The sequence below is a fragment of the Podarcis liolepis genome, assembly GCF_965112155.1.
Source record: "Podarcis liolepis genome assembly, chromosome: 7".
In the NCBI taxonomy this organism is placed as follows: domain Eukaryota; kingdom Metazoa; phylum Chordata; class Lepidosauria; order Squamata; family Lacertidae; genus Podarcis; species Podarcis liolepis.
The window spans coordinates 56440942-56457588 of NC_139561.1; the positions used below are offsets into that span (position 1 = coordinate 56440942).

At 45.2% G+C, this 16647-nt stretch overlaps 1 protein-coding gene across 1 annotated transcript in view; it reads left to right on the plus strand.

Annotated features, from left to right (window-relative positions):
- The window catches only part of PEPD (peptidase D), a 125692-nt gene that overhangs the window by 92528 nt on the left and 16517 nt on the right, over positions 1 to 16647 (plus strand). Inside the window, exon 11 of the mRNA XM_083515193.1 lies at positions 4937 to 5014. Within this exon, the coding sequence (XP_083371319.1) occupies positions 4937 to 5014 (78 nt within the window). The remainder of the gene's footprint in view (positions 1 to 4936; positions 5015 to 16647) is intronic.

Sequence of the window (16647 nt, forward strand, 5' to 3'; positions counted from 1 at the left end):
TTGGGTTACATACGCTTCAGGTTACATACGCTAACCCAGAAATAGTGCTTCAGGTTAAGAGCTTTGCTTCAGGATGAGAACAGAAATCGGGCTCCGGTGGCACAGCGGCAGCAGGAGGCCCCATTAGCTAAAGTGGTGCTTCAGGTTAAGAACTGTTTCAGGTTAAGTACGGACCTCCGGAACGAATTAAGTACCGGTACTTAACCCGAGGTACCACTGTAAAGCACTACACAGCCAGGGTTTGTCAAACAAGCTGCACATCATCTCACATACAAGCAAAACAAACCACGGTGCTTGTTCCTCCTGAGCTTGGTTTCTTTCCCACCTGTTCTTGTGTTGTCCCTGTAGCCGGGGGATGCACAGGCCGCGGTTAAGCAAGCAATAGCACCAAAGCATCATCATAGCAATCCATAGTTTGTGAGTCAAGAGCAGGCGTGGGCAAACTCAGTCCTCCAGATGTTTTGGGACTACAACTCCCATCATCCCTAGCTAACAGGACTAGTGGTCAGGGATGGTGGGAGTTATAGTCCCAAAACATCTCGAGGGCCGAGTTTGCCTATGCCTGGTCAAGAACTTCACACCAGTTTTTGTTTCCAGAAAAGAAACGCTGGTTAGTTTGCTGGATTGGCTTTGGACAGTCAAACAAACCACACTTTTACCAAACAAACCATGGCTTGGCCTGTGTTATGTTTGAACCAAACCAGTGTGCCACAGTTGGATTTAGAGAGATGACCTGGCCAAGCATTAGGGTCTTAACCAGCAATGCAATTATTATGTCCTTAAGGTTTAGTCTTGCTCATGATTTACTGTATTTTTCGTCCTATAGGGCGCACCAGGCCCATAGGACGCACCTCGTCTTTGGGGGAGGGGGGAAATGAATAAAAAAAATTTATTACCCTCCCCAGCCGCAGCTGCCGCCCCAAGCCTTGCGCACACCTGCCCAAAGCACGGGGCGCCCTCTGGAGGGCTCCCAGCGCTTTGGGCTGCAAGCTGCCGCCCCAAGCCTCGCAGACCCGGCGGGACCTCCCACCGGGCGTGCGAGGCTTGTGGACACCCGCCCGAAGCACGGGGCGCCCTCCGGGCTGCAGGCTGCTGCCCGCAAGCCTTGTGAGCCCGCGGGAACTCCCACCGGGCTCGCAAGGCTTGCGGATAGCTTCCTGAAGCCTGGAGAGCGAGAGGGGTCAGTGCGCACCGATGCCTCTCGCTCTCCAGGCTTCAGCGAAAGCCTGCATTCGCCCCATAGGACGCACACACATTTCCCCTTCATTTTTGGAGGGGGGGAAAGTGCGTCCTATGGGGCGAAAAATGCGGTAATTGTAAACATACTTAATTTATTTTGCTACTTAGATGTTTCTCCCTCCCTGTAACAAGAACACAGGGTGGGTTACAATTATTTCTTACCTTAGTCTTGCTTCTACCTTGCTTGCTTCTGCGAAACTGAGGTTGCTTTCACGAGCAAGGCATTCTTTTTGAATTCCATGCATCTCCAAGGTAACATCACTGGCCCCCGCTTTGTGATCTTTCACCAAAGAATATTTTTCACTCTCCTCATCCCCCCTCCCACCTCACTTTAATTTGTGAGAGGTCTCTCCGGCAAGAGGAGAGCCCTGAACTTTCATACTAAGTAATAACTCATACCAGCTCAGGAACGTGAGTGTGTCGGCTCATTTCAAATTATAAATCCAGATAGGTGGAGATGTGATTTGCATTAATTATTTGTGGGGTTTTTGGTTTGTTTTTGCATTAGACCCACCACAACAAAATGATTCAAAAGATCAAATCAGGCATATTAGCGAGAGAATTACATTCGCTGTGTTGATTGCAAAAACTCCCTAAGAGAGAGTGATGCGTCCAGGATCTCCAAATGAGCTTCCTGGTTCTCCTGCAGCCAAGTCCTGTATCACTCACCTGCTTTGCATGCAAAAGGTCCAATCCCCAGCTTCTTCAGGAAAGACCCCCCCCCCAGCCTTAAACTTTGAGAAATTCCTTCTGCTCAGGGTAGACAGTACTGAGCTTCATGCTGACTCAATATAAGGCAGTTTCCTGTGTTTCCTGTGACACTCAAGCTTTGTTTTGTGTACTTTCTAAATTATTTAAACATTTGTAAATTTGCCATATAACTCACGCCTAGGGAAAGTCCCGATCATATCGTATTCAGTAAGAAGTAATTATTATCCTTTTTAATAAATAAGTTGCATTTTAAAACTCAATAAGTAGATGCTAAAGGTCAGTTGCAGTACTTTAAATGAGCTCTAAAAAAGATGAGCAGGACTCTCACACACAAAAAGAAAATAATTCAATCTATGCCTCTAGTTCAGACTGTTGTTTCTGTACTGCCTTACTAGTGTATATTTGCTAGCATGCTTTATTTAAAATACGTTTCTACCTCTCTCCATCAAAAAGATGTCAAGGTGACACACAACGTACATGTATGAGCATAAAACAGAACATTGAACCAAATGCCATTTCATTTATTTTCTTTCTAGGATTTATATCCTGCCCCTCCTCACCAGTGGTCTCAGGGCAGGTCTCAACTGCTGGATTCACAAAGCTGAGCCCTCATTTATATAGGTTTGCAAGGGGTGTGTCAGTGTTGGGTCAGTTGTCCAAGCTTTGAGTAATTGGATCATTCTGTGTATCCTTGGATTAACTGTGTGCATTGCCTGCGGTTCTTCCAGCCAGCTATTTGCATCCATATCGCACCAATCTGAATATTAAAGCCATTGGAAAGAATCCTACTTTCTCTGGTTCTTCCACAAATGGAAGCCGAGAGAGTAGGCACAGGGGACAAATGATTCCAAAGGCCTGGTGGAAGAGGAAAGACAGACAAAATAGATTCCAGCCAGATCTCAGAAAGGGAGAATGTTTGCAACCAGGGTGCCATTCCTTAAAAGGGCAAGTGTGTGTGTGTGTGTGTGTGTGTGTGTGTGTGTGTGTGTAAAACAGTTAACTTAATCAAACAGCAAATTTTAAAATCCTTTTTTAAAACTCCAGCAGCCTGCACAACAAAGCTTTCAATTAAAATCCCATGCATGGGGGTGTTGGGGTGGGTACACAGTTTGAGCCCACAAATTCTTTTGAATGACTGAAGAGGACTCATCTCCTACCCCTCCAGATTGCAACTTCTCTTTTTTCAGCATATGCAAACTAAGTATAGTTTCTGGCTGTTTTATTCTGTGACGAGTACCAAGAGCTAACATCTTCATATAAATCTATGCCTGAAAGTTGGAAGGGGGGTGATGCAATGTTTTCTCAATCCCACATCTTTCGTGGCTCATTCTCTCATTTTGCACACAATCTAACCACTTTGAAGTAGCAGACGCATTTTGTCGTGAGCTTTCAAGAGCCAGCACCCACTCCTTCAAATCAGCTGGTGAAGCTGAATCTGGCCCACAAAAGCTTCATGCCGCACGGTTTGCATGCGATTCTTCTGAAGTGCCAGAGGGTCCTCCCTTCTGCCGGAATAGAACCACCCCTCTGGGTTTTGTCCAAATTATTGAAGTTTTCCTCTTGAACCGAGTAGCAAATTGGATTCTAGGTACAAAAGGTTTGACCTAACGGCTGAGGTTGAGAGGCCAGATGGGCACTGTGAGAGATCTTGAGGTGTGCGGTTTGGAGCTTCGAATGAGGTTTTTTTCATTATTTGAGCATTTCTTTAAAAGAACAGAGAGCTTATAGCTGAGAATAGCAACAAGAAAATCTGCAGAGCCGAGTGAGTTTTGTTCCTTCCTTTTAACTTAACGTTTGGACCTCAAGGAATATCAATAGACGGAGTAAAAAGAGCCGGAACCAAAACTAGGTCACTGAGTGGATCACAGGAACCTTCAGAAGTGAGGGGCAAACACCCATGTCCCTCTTCCTGCCTTCCGTCTGATTCAGCACTTTTGCATGGGTTGTAAGAACAAAAGTACTTTTCTGACTCCTTTGGTCAAAGCTAGCCTTTTTGTGTGCTCCACAAAAAAGGTAAAGAGACCAAATATGACAATGTATTTGACTTGTACTACTGCTGGTGACACTTTGTGCTGCAAAGAGAATTCCCAACACAGCAGGAAACACTCTCTCTCTCTCTCTCATTTCTTAGGCGGTTCTGTTTTTCATTTCCCCTCCCCCTTCACCTCAAATTTAACCCCATTTTCAAAGCAAGAAAAAAGCACCCAGGGAGCAGGCCTATGCATAAGAAACTGGTGTAAGGCAGTCAGTGCCAGATTTACGTATAAGCTAAACAAGCTATAGCTTAGGGCCCCACTCTCTTGGGGGAAAAACTGAATGAACATTTCCAAAATATAAGATAAAACCAATAAAATGGCTTTAGATACCTATTAGGTCCATAAATTACCATATAGCATGGGTAGGCAAACTAAGGCTCAGGGGCCGGATGCGGCCCAATCAACTTCCAAATCCGGCCCGAGGACAGTCCCGGAATCAGCGTGTTTTTACATGAGTAGAATGTGTGCTTTATTTAAAATGCAGCTCTGGGTTATTTGTGGGGCATAGGAATTTGTTCATATATATTTTTTCAAAATATAGTCCAGCCCCCCACATGGTCTGAGGGACAGTGGACTGGCCCCCTGCTGAAAAGGTTTGGTGACCCCTGCCATATAGCATATATTCAACACAAAAAGCAGGGACAATTTGTTGTTGACAAAGGACAGCTGGACATATAAAGGTCCCCATTACCTTCAGTAGCTAAGGGCCCCATCCAACCTAAATCTGGCCCTGAAGGCATGGCAGTGTAAGTTGAGCCAGCATCAAACCAAACGTCTCCCTTCTGCCCCAGCCAGAACAGGATGGGGAAGACTGAGCTACTCTGTGTGCAGAAATGCTTGCCTGCTTGTTAACATGTGCAGATTTTCTCCCCCATACACTGGATTATGTTTCCTTTCTCTGTGTTTAAGACCACTGATTCATATATATGTCGTTATTTTTGCTGTTTCAGTGGGCATAATAGCTCAGTTCTGCACTACGGACATGCCGGCGCGCCAAATGAGAAAACCATTGAAGATGGAGACTTGTGGTGAGTAAAAGATTCCTCTGTGATAGAACTATGTCTACCATGCTTAATAATAATAATAATAATAATAATAATAATACCTGTCCTGGCACCAAAGAGTCCAGGTACCTAATTCTTTTTACTTCTACTTCTTTTTTATTTTTTATTTAATAAAGGACATACACTTCAATAACATACAAGAACAAAGAAAGAAATTGGGGTGGTGAGGTCATCTTAATTATTTCTTAAGCCAAATTGGTAAAGAACCTGGATTCTCAGCAATCTACAAGCTTAGGGGTGGGGCAGAGACTCTCTTAGTATTCAACCTCCTTTGTATTCGTTTTACTTGCTTCTGTCTGCCCCCACCCCCACCTGTAGCCAGGTAGTTATTTATTATTATTCATGCCACTTTGTATTTTCAAAAAAAATAATAATCTCAAAGCGGTTTACCGTCTACGTTAGAACATCAAATAAAATAATCCAGAATAAAACATCACCGAAAAAAGTCAGGTATAAAGTATACATTCAAAGCAACATAATTAACAGGAGACTAAAATATTATCTCAAAGGTTTCAAAATAAAACTTTTTGAGAGATGTCAGCTACAGAGTGCACATTTGACGCAGCAAAGTTAACAAAATAATACATTAAACATTTTGAAAGAAGACATTACTAAAGGAAGACAAATGTAAAATGCACATTTAACACAGCATAATTAAGAAGAGAGTAAGATATTATCCTAATAATAGAACGTATCTGCTGCTGTTGCTGCCAGTCCTGCCAATGGTGGTTCATGGCGGGCAGTGGCTATGGAAGCTCAGGCTTGATGACCTGGGTCTACGATAGGAGACAGCCAGGAGGGTCTCTGGCTTCTTCTGCAGCCTCAGTTTTTGTAGCTGGAGTCAGGGCTCTGTCCTCCCAGACCAGGTGGGTAAAAGCCTGCAAGGCAGGGAGCAGGTCTTCCAGGACTCACAGCCAAGATGGCTTAGACAACAAAAACACAATAACCCCCCAGTTTTGGAACTGTTTAGTATTTAAACCCAAAGCCAGTATTTTAAAATAAAGTAGCAGCGTAATTGTTAGTTATTGGACCATTTTCTTTGGGCAGAAGGCTGGGCAGAAGATGGATTCTGTTCATATGTGGATTTGCAGTGGATGCTTGGAAATTTCTAGCTAGAGGATTGATTCATTTTTGGTCCAGATCTCAGTAGTGATTGGAGGATGTGCTTGCCACATTTTCTTAAATCAAATGAGCATGAGTCCAGGTTTGGTTTCTGATCTCTAGTCTGTTTGGGGTTGAATTGCATGTTGACTTCCATCACTGTTGGCCCAAGACGATTTGCTGGCTGAAGCAGAGCATCAAATGCCCTCGCACATGCACACACATGGGCCAACACTTCAAAAAAAAAAAAAAACTAACTGCACCATTCAGACATGTTTTCACCTGGCTGCAGAGCCAGCCCTCACTTCTATGAAGTCTCCTTTCTCTACTGATGCAGCTTCGAAGTCTAACTCAGCTGCATGCAAAATATTTCCAGTTCTCCTTACATTTCCAAGTTGCTTCTCAGAATACTAACTTCTATGTTTGTGTGTTAAGACTCTCATTTAATAGTTGCTTTGCTTGGAAGGCTAGTTTGTTAGTCCAGATAGCTGTATCTCCCAGCAATAATCATGTCATTTGCACATCTGCACCCGTAAAGCTGTAACAAAGTTAGTGTCTGCTGAATATACCTTGTTTGGAATTTTGCTCAGCCTTTTTGTTGTATAGTTCAGGGGAGCCCTCTGTTGGAAAACCCCAAGAAGTGCTGGCTTGCACACAATCTCGGCGTAATGTAAAGCCATGCTTCCCTGGTAAAGTCCAAGGGGAAAGAATTGTGTGCTGGCTGACCAAATGAACGTTCCCCAGTTAAAATAAAAAAATTCCTTCCAGTAGCACCTTAAAGACCAACTAAGTTAGTTCTTGGTATGAGCTTTCGTGTGCATGCACACTTCTTCAGATCGTGTGCATGCACACTTCTTCAGATGGTATCTGAAGAAGTGTGCATGCACACGAAAGCTCATACCAAGAACTAACTTAGTTGGTCTTTAAGGTGCTACTGGAAGGAATTTTTTTATTTTGACTATGGCAGACCAACACGGCTACCTATCTACTACTGTTCCCCAGTTGTCATCGAGATCACCCACTGCATATTTCTGTGACGTATTACTCGGGTCTCTGCCTTTCCGCCCTCCCCAGAAATCATTTCTCTCTCTTGCACTGTCATAAGTGGGACATGCTGTGCCCATTGCAAAGATTTTGTCCCTGTGGTTTTTCAGTTTCCATGCACAGAACTTCTAAGAGCCTAGCAAAAAAAAAAAAAAAAAAGGCAATGGGCGGGAGAACTACTGCAATTCAAAAGGAGTCACGTAGGAGCCTTGTACTCTTTCTGATCCTCTTTGAACATCGCGTTCCTCAGGCACGCTACATAGATGTACCTGGCGCCGTTGTAAGAACCCCCGAAGCAAAATCTTGTTGCTTTTTGAAATATGAGTTGCAGAGCTCCTTGTTTGCGTGGGGGGTTTTTTTTGGTCTTCCTTTCTAAAAGAGACTGCCCCCATCTACCTCGGGTTGCAGTATGCCAGAGGAATCTGTAAGGTTGAGTTTGATCCTTCTGTTCCCTCTCACCAGTGCGCAGGCTGTATTTCTGAATAGAGTCACAAGCTAGATCTCTTTCCACCAGCACAAATGCCACCCACCTGCTCTGCTTTACAAGGCTGCCCAGTACCATATATTCCTCCAAAACGAACTCTCCACAACACTGAGAGAAGAGGGTGTGGCAGCTCTATCTGCCTGATTCCACCAAAGAAGTCCAGTGGCCAGGGAAGGTGGGGATGCAGCCGTAGGCCAGGTAATTCAAGGAACCAGCCAGTTTCACTGAGCCCTAGGAAGCACTAGCGGGAGGAGAGAGAGAGGGAGTAAACGATTTCACTAACCGCAGATGAAATAAGGGCTTCTTTCTCTCCCTCCCCCCACCCCACCCTTTTTTTTGCACAGTGCAAAATGCAGAGTGAGATGAAAAGCTGGATTGCCCAAAGGGAAGGAGAGCAGCTCCTTTTTTCAGATGTTGCTTCTTTGCCTTTTTTATCAGATGTTGTTCATTCTTTTGATAAATACCTTGTAGATAAAATCCAACATTGTGTTAGCTAAACATGGCAGCTTTTCTAGCCCCAAGCAGATAATCTTGAAATAATAATAACTGTATATACAGGCATACCTTAGAGATATAACAGGTTCGGTTCCAGACCCCTGCAAGAAAGCTAATACACCAATAAAGTGAGTTGCACATTTTATCTTTATTTTGCTTTCCTAGTATGTATAAAAGTTAGGTCTACACTATATAGGGGCAGGAGGGGGAAATCCCAGCTCCAGCCCATGCCAGCTCCACTCCTGTGGTCAGAAAGGGGGCTGAGTGGCAGCAGGGGGCTTCCTTTCTCTGGAAGTGGCTGGGCTGCCCGTAGCTGCACTCAGGTCCTCATAAAGAGCAGTACACCACATTTTCCCACTTAAGTGGGGTGTCTTTTAATGGACATGAGTGTTTCCCCAGGCATAGTTACTCCACCATAGATCATCAGTGGTCATGTGTATGCTGGTGATTCAAAGGGCTTTACAGGTGATCATATCCTGGCCAGTGGGTATCACTTGTGAATAGGATCCCTCTGCAGTCAGATTCATTTGCCACTTGCTAAACTCCAGAAGGTTTTTTAATAACTATAGAACCTTTCCCTTTTCAAAAGTGGTTGCTTCTGCTGCAAAGGAAATGTCCTTTTGGTCCATTGTTTCGGGCATGGTCACACATGGTTCCTAAACACATTGAGGAGCAGAAAAGACATATTACTGGCAGATCTTGAGACATGCACACCATACGTTCAGGGGAACGGTTTGAAAATATTTGGTGCTAGGATCTGTTTGTCCAGATGGTGGCGACGTTGCATTAAAAAGTGAGAATGTCATTTTCGTCATTTACCATAATAGGATCTTAGGTGTTCTCTCCCGCCTTCCGCAAAACTGCCTCAGATGATGTTCAGACATTGTATATGAAGCATCAGTTAGGTATATTTGCTCACGTTAAAAGCCTTTTTAAAAAGGCGTAGTTCTGGTTTATATCATTGTACTCACTGCTTGGTTTTGCATTTTCCTGGGAGATTTTGAAGGTTCTTCTTGCTTACTTCCAAGCAGCCTTGCAAAATAATAAAATAATAGTAATAGTAATAATACTAGAAAGATCACCTCCCCTCTTATAGACCCAGTTGATCACAGCACTCTGCAGGCAACATCTTATTGGGAGGTCCATTCTGCGCAATGTAGGAGTCAAGCCTTTGCTGTAGTGGCCCAACTCTCTTCAATTCCTTCCCCATGAATATTAGACAGGCACCCTCTCTGTTGCCTTCCCAACTTCCTCTTTCAACAATCCTTTTAAGTTGAGATCTTTATCCCATTTTGCATCTGTATTCATAGCTGTCAAGTGTCCCTTATTTTAAGGGACAGTCCCTTATTCCAGCGCCATGTCCCGCTGCTGTCCCTTATTGATGGATGTCCCTTAAATGTCCCTTAAATGATGTCCCTTAAATTTCAAAGGAAGCAGCTCCTCTCCCTCCCTCCCTGCTGGCCAGGGAGGAGGGAGGCTCCAACTGTGTTGCTTGGCTGTGTTGCTCACCCATTAAGAAGTCTAAGAACGACTGGGGGGTGGAGCTTGCATGCCTTGTGTGTGGCTAGTTAATGCAAGCTGAGGGGTTTTTTGAATGCTGGACGCCATTTTGTTGCACGTGCTGCTGCAAACTTTGCAATGCAAAGCCAGGCCAGGGAGCCATCTTAAGTTGAGGCTGCATAGGCCTTGTGGTGGTTGTGATTCAGATTCTATTCAGTTGAACCTCTGGTTACAAAGTTGGTTGGACAGTGTTCTTGAAGCTACCAGCATGAGTTTGACCAGACTGCAGGAGGACAGGAAGACTGGAGTGCCTGGAACAAGTGAGGCTGCAGGTCCCTTATTTTGGCTGCTGGTCCCTTATTTTCAAATCTATAAGTTGACAGCTATGTCTGTATTGCAACTCTTTGCAATACATTTTTATTGTTTTATCACTTATTGTTTGCCACCCTGGGCTCTTTTGAAGGGAGGATCAGGATATAAGCATAATAAATAAATAAATAAATAAAATAAAATACATACATACATATTTTTTTACTCCCACCTTTCTGTTGCAAAAGACATCAGAGGCAGCTAATAGTAACCGTAGTTGTGATACAAAGCAGTTAGCTTTCAATTACATAAAAAGATACCTGTAGATTCTGGTTGTATTGATTAAAATTTCTCTGCCTGTCGATTTTTCATGCCTGCGAAATTTCAAATTGATAAGGAAAAACATAAAAATGTGCTCAATAAACTGGATAAAAATCCGATTTTCTGCTTCTACCAGATTAGCCTCATTCCATTAGGAATTTAAGCTCTTCTTACCTCAAGCAAAGGTTACACATTTAAAGTGCAAAAGTTTCCATTTTAATATCTCGTACTCCCATTTCTAAAGTATCCTTTCAGTCTTTATTTTCCTGTTTCTGTCAAGCCGTTTTTGTTACGCGGCTCAGAGGATCTTGCAAACTGATTGTGCAGAACACTTTAAAATTCATTAAATGGTTTGCTAAAACTGAAAAATTATATGTATATTCAGGGCTCTTTAAAGGGGGGGGGGATTCTCTTCTTCACCTGCTCACCCTCCGCTGCTACCCAGCCGCACCAATCGCCTCTGGAGCACACCCTCAAGCAATGTGCCACTGTGCCATGACTATGGGGGTGCCAGAACTCACCAAATAGGTGGCGAAACTCAATTCCAGTGAGTTCCAGCCGGGGGTGGGGGAGCCCTGAGTAAAACGCTGAGTCCATGCAGTCTGTTAGATTGTCGCCAAAAAGAGAGGAAACTTTTAAATCATGGGAAGGCAAACTAATGCCCAGGGGTCAGATCCGGCCCAGTCGCCTTCTAAATCTGGCCCATGGGCGGTCCGGGAACCAGCATGATTTTACAGGAGTAGAATGTGTCCTTTTATTTAAAATGCATCTCTGGGTTATTTGTGGGGCCTGCCTGGTGTTTTTACATGAGTACAATGTGTGCTTTTATTTAAAATGCATCTCTGGGTTATTTGTGGGGCATAGGAATTCGTTCATTATTTTTTTTTTCCAAATATAGTCTGCCCCCCCCCATGGTCTGAGGGGCAGTGGACTGGCCCCCTGCTGAAAAAGTTTGCTGACCCCTGTTCTAAATTCTTGGGTTGGTTGGTTTGCAAAGACGAAAGATAGATAAGCCTTCTGCAGCCTGCAGATGCAGGTGTTGGACAACTCATCTGTCCCAGCCAGCATGGCCAATGGTCAGGAATGATGGGAACTGTAGTCCAACAAGATCTGGAGGGTACCACATTTGAGACAGGACAAAGAAAGAATGTTCCTCCCGTGTGCCTTTGGTTGTCTTCCTTTTGAATACAAATGGTAGTGTGCTGCTGTTACACAGACACCCTACCTTTTTCTCCAAGGAGCTCAAGGGGGTGTACATAGTTCCTCCCCACAGCTTATTTAACTCCTCCCCCCAGCAACCCTGTGATGTAGGTTAGGCTGAGAGGCAGTCACTTGCCCAAGGCCACCCAGTGAGCTTCATGGCTGAGTGGGGGATTTGAACCCTAGTCTCTCCCAGGTCCTTGTCCGGTACTTTAATCACTACACCGTGCTGGCGGCTCTCTTGGAAAAGGGTGGGATAGTTCCATTCAGGTGCACAGAATACATGAACTGGCACACTATAGAGAATGAGATAGAATTTAAGCCCCCACATCTTCACTCAAATGCCTGAAGAGGTGTAGGCTGACACTTACCATATTTGCATTGGCCACTTGCCATTGCAGTTTCAGTTTCAGCACAAACTACAAATATGTATAAACACAACAAAGCAAGAAGAAACTTCCAAACTACATTAAAACACCTACTATTGTAATTTGTGCGCTATCCAGTTAAAATTGCCACACTTAATTAAAATTTATTACAATTTAACATCCAGAGCGTCACTTCGGCCCTTATTTTAATGGCAGATGCTTATAAAAGTTGCGGTCTTTGCTGTCACTGACGTGTCTTGATCTGCAAAGAGAAAAGGGCATCTGAGTTCTCTGTATCCATATATGAAAATTCAGTCACTCACAAGAAATTTGCCAAGTCTTTCTAGTTAATAGTGCCATCTTGTGATGAAAGATGCAGAGACACCTTCCATTAAAAACACACAATTTGTTTCTAAAGTGAATTTCTGTCACACTTTCTTTGCTAGCAAAAATAAAATAAAATCAACTTATCTCCTTTTCCTCCACCTTTTGAATTTCCATCTGTTTAAAATAGCAAATGCTTCAGCAAATTCCTCTCTTCTGTTATCTGTTAATTAGAGGGCCATTTAAAAAACCCTTGTAGAATGATATTTGTCTGTTCCCTGAATTGGAAAAAAGCTAATTATCTCATACTCATAAGATACTATTTAAAGCACCCTTTGCCAAGCTGGTGCCTTCCAGATGTTTTGTGTGACACTTCCCAATAACCCTCTGCAGCCCGATGTTGTCCAAAACATCTGGAGGGCACCAGCCTGGCAAAGGGCTGATCTAAAGGCATTTAAATCAAAACAGCCATTGACTTAGTTCACTTGAGTAGATAGCAGTGAGATACTGTCTGTTGTACAGCTGCCAGCTGGAAGAAAAACCCTAGACATGCCCCTGGGTTGCAGAGAGAGGGTGCTCCTGGCTGATGTGTGGGTTGCCAGGAAAGTTTTAAGTAGTGCTGCACATGCCCTGCAACTGGAAGAGTGCTTCATTCAGAACATCAGAAGAGCCTGCAGGATCAGGCCCATGGCACATCTAGTCCAGCATCCTGTTCTCACAGTGGCCAACCAGATGCCTCAATGGGAGACCTGATCAGAAATCCCTCTCCCCTCCTGCGGCTTTCAGCAACTGGCCTTCAGAAGCATTGCTGCCTCCAATTGTGGAGCTGTCATGGCTATTAGCCATCTAGTAGCCTTTTCCTCCAGGAATTTATCCAGTCCTCTTTTAAGGCCATCCAAGTTGGTGGCCCTCACGGCCTCCTGTGGAAGTGAGTTCCATAGTTTAACAATGCACTGCAGGAAGGAAGTACTTTCTTTTATCTTTCCCGAATTTCCCCACATCTCAGCTTTGTTGGATGCCCGCCAATTCTAGTATTATGAGAGAGGGAGAAAAAATAAACCTCTGTCCTGTTGACTCTTGCTGGCCTTGCTAAAGTGGTACCTCGGGTTACAGGTGCTTCAGGTTACAGGCGCTTCAGGTTACAGACTCCGCTAACCCAGAAATAGTACCTCGGGTTAAGAACTTTGCTTCAAGATGAGAACAGCGGCGCAGTAGCAGCAGGAGGCCCCATTAGCTAAAGTGGTGCTTCAGGTTAAGAACAGTTTCAGGTTAAGAATGAACCTCCGGAACGAATTAAGTTCTTAACCCGAGGTACCACTGCACTAAAATGTTCTCTACCCGCTTTGTCCATGCCAGGCATAATTTTATAAACTTCTAACGCAGTTCCCTGGGATGGCTCTCGTGTGGATGAAAGGGAAAAGGCAGATTGCCGAGCAAAGATCACGACTGCCTCCCGAGACCTTGGAGAGGGGCTGTGAGTCAGAGTACAGCACAGGGTGCTCTGATGGCCTGACTCAGACTTCAGCATTGCATGTCTCCCTGGGCCAGTAAAACAGCTTCCCAGAGCTTTGCCTACTTCCCCGGTATTAAAAATTAACTACCAGTGGCCTTGGAGCAGCAAAAGAATGCAGACAGGGAACAGAATTTTGACTGTGCCTGCAGGGCCTGATTCTGTAAACTAACCAGAGGACAGTCAAAGAGCCCCCAGCCCCAGCCCCCCCCCTCTCTCTCTCTCTCTCTCTCTCTCACACACACACACACAGAGTCTGTGCTATTTCCATTCCAGTGGTCATTGTAAGAACTACTGCTTAACTTTAGGAACTTTAGGTGCTAGAGTTAGCTTATTTTCTTCTCCCTACCCATCTATTTTTCCTTTTGTGTCATGACTTTTCCCCTCTGGGAACCATTTCTGCTGATTAGTAGGGTAAAAGAATACTGCAGCTGTGTGAGTCAGTGCAGTTAGTTGCTTGACATTGGTGACTTGAATGTATGAAATCCAGACAAAAATGTGATATTGTCTCACCTTTCCCCCGGATCTAGTTTTTGGAGTCATAAGAACTAGAAGGTCGTCTAATTCAACCCACTCACAACCCACTGTAACTGCATCACCGATAAGTGATCATCCACCCTCTGTTCAAAAACCAAGGAGAGTCTATCAGTTTCCAAATGAGAACAGCTCTTGGAAGTCCTTCCTAATTTCAGTTCTTGTGGTTTAAAAATACTGGTTCTGGCCCTACATCTTGGAGAAGCAGATACAGTGGTACCTCAGGTTAAGTACTTAATTCGTTCCGGAGGTCCATACTTAACCTGAAACTGTTCTTAACCTGAAGCACCACTTTAGCTAATGGGGCCTCCTGCTGCTGCCGCGCCACCGGAGCACGATTTCTGTTCTCATCCTGAAGCAAAGTTCTTAACCAGAAGCACTATTTCTGGGTTAGCGAAGTCTGTAACCTGAAGCGTATGTAACCTGAAGGGTATGTAACCCGAGGTACCACTGTAATAAATTTGTTCCATCAGGAAACATGAGGAAAGGTTGCAAAGTGGCTGGGGAGAAGTTTTCCTCCCTCTTTCATAACATGGGAACTCAGGGAACATGAAAGCTGAATGCTAGAAGATTCGGGACAAATAAAGGAAAGCCCTTCTTCATGAAGCACATAGTTAACCTGCGGAACTCCCTTCCACAGGTGGCTGTGATGGCTACCAGCCTGGATGGCTTTAAAACACAGATTCCTAGAGGAGGCGGCTTTCAATGGCTGCTAGTCATAATGGCTAAGCCCCTAAGCAGTGGGAGGCAGCAATGCTTCTGAGTGCCAGCTGCTGCAAACTGAAGACGGGAAGAGTGCCCTTGTGCTTGGGTCCTGCTTGCCAGTTTCCCAGAGGGATCTGGTTGGCCACTATAAGAACAGGATGCTGGACCAGATGGGCCACTGGCCTGATCCAGCAGGCTCTTCTCATGTCCTTATGTTCCTTCGTGTTCTGGCACTCTCTCAGGCTTCCATCTCTCTGTCAGATATGGTGGCAGCTGGAATGCTGTAGGGCCTGACAGTCCAGGCTCGGCCTTGCCTGACCCCACCTGTTCCTCCAAATGGTTCACTCAAGGGAGAGCCAGATCCTCCTCCGATCAGGACTCTTGCAGCAGAGGCTTGGCATCACCAGCTGTGTCTCTGCCAGAGTTTGGTAACGTGGGTGTACCTTCTCACTGGAAGGAGCAGGCAGCAAGACAGCCACCTCTGAGAGCAGGAAACCTCTCTGTGCCTCTGCACTGGGAGCAACTGCAGAGGCCGTGCCCAGAGTGATCTACCCCCAGCAGAGTCTGACTGAACTGAAGCAGGTTCAGAACTGTCTCGTGCAGAGATGCAGCAGTCAGACTCCTCCCATTGTGCGTCCTTTGGCTTTGTAGGCACTTGTAATTACAGTGGTACCTTGGGTTAAGAATTTAATTCGTTTTTAACGTGAAACTGTTCTTAACCTGAGGTACCACTTTAGCTAAGGGGGCCTCCTGCTGCCGCCGCACTGCTGCTGCGCAATTTCTGTTCTCAACCTGAAGCAAAGTTCTTAACCAGAGGTACTATTTCTGGGTTAGCGGAGTCTGTAACCTGAAGTGTCTGTAACCCGAGGTACCACTGTACTTCCCAGTTCAGGAGTCGCTGATCCTGGGGGGCTGGCTGACTTGGTCAGCACCCAAGGAGCTAGAACCATAGAAGCACTGAAATGTAATTGGAAGGGACTAAAAGGGACAAGTAGTCCAACCCACTCCAGTGCAGGAAACACAGCTGCCTTCCTCACATCAGCCAGGCCTCTCAGGGGTTGACTGTAAGCTGTTGGAAAGCTGGCTCATACTAAGGTGCTTGTGTTAAAAAGCCAGTATAACTTCCCCAACTGGCAGGAAGTATCCTTGGCTTGTGAGGGCTGTATCCCCCAGAACCTGGGTCACACTTTGGACCGTCTGTGGGAAAGGTGGGCCATTGCGAGTCCAGCCTTGACATTGCTCCCCAAGGGCCTGGGCCATGTGGATCCTTCCTTAGCTGGCAAAGTTAAGCAACAGCATTGAAGTCGTCCTCTGCGGGCAAGGAGAGCTTGTGCACTGTTTTAAGAAAATGCAATCAGTTTCTCCATGTGCTGTCCGATGCCAGCTGCCTTACTCACTGAGACAAAACGGGAGGCACACTGACCTTTCCTGTACATGTGGTGGGTGTGACGCTATTTACAGTAAAAGTCCATACTCCAAAGGCTGGCTTTTGCCCTGCTTCTTTTAATCGCCGCTTGTTTGATCAGCACACTGGGAACGATGTGTCCCCACCTGGTGCTGGGAGTCAGGCACGAGAGACCCAGGGAGGAAGGAGGATGGGCCTGGCCGGTCCTGGGAGTCTTAAGAAATCTGCTTGATACAAGATCACCAGCTGGCCTCATAGAGCCGTAGAGTTGGATGGGATCCCCAAGGGTCATCTATC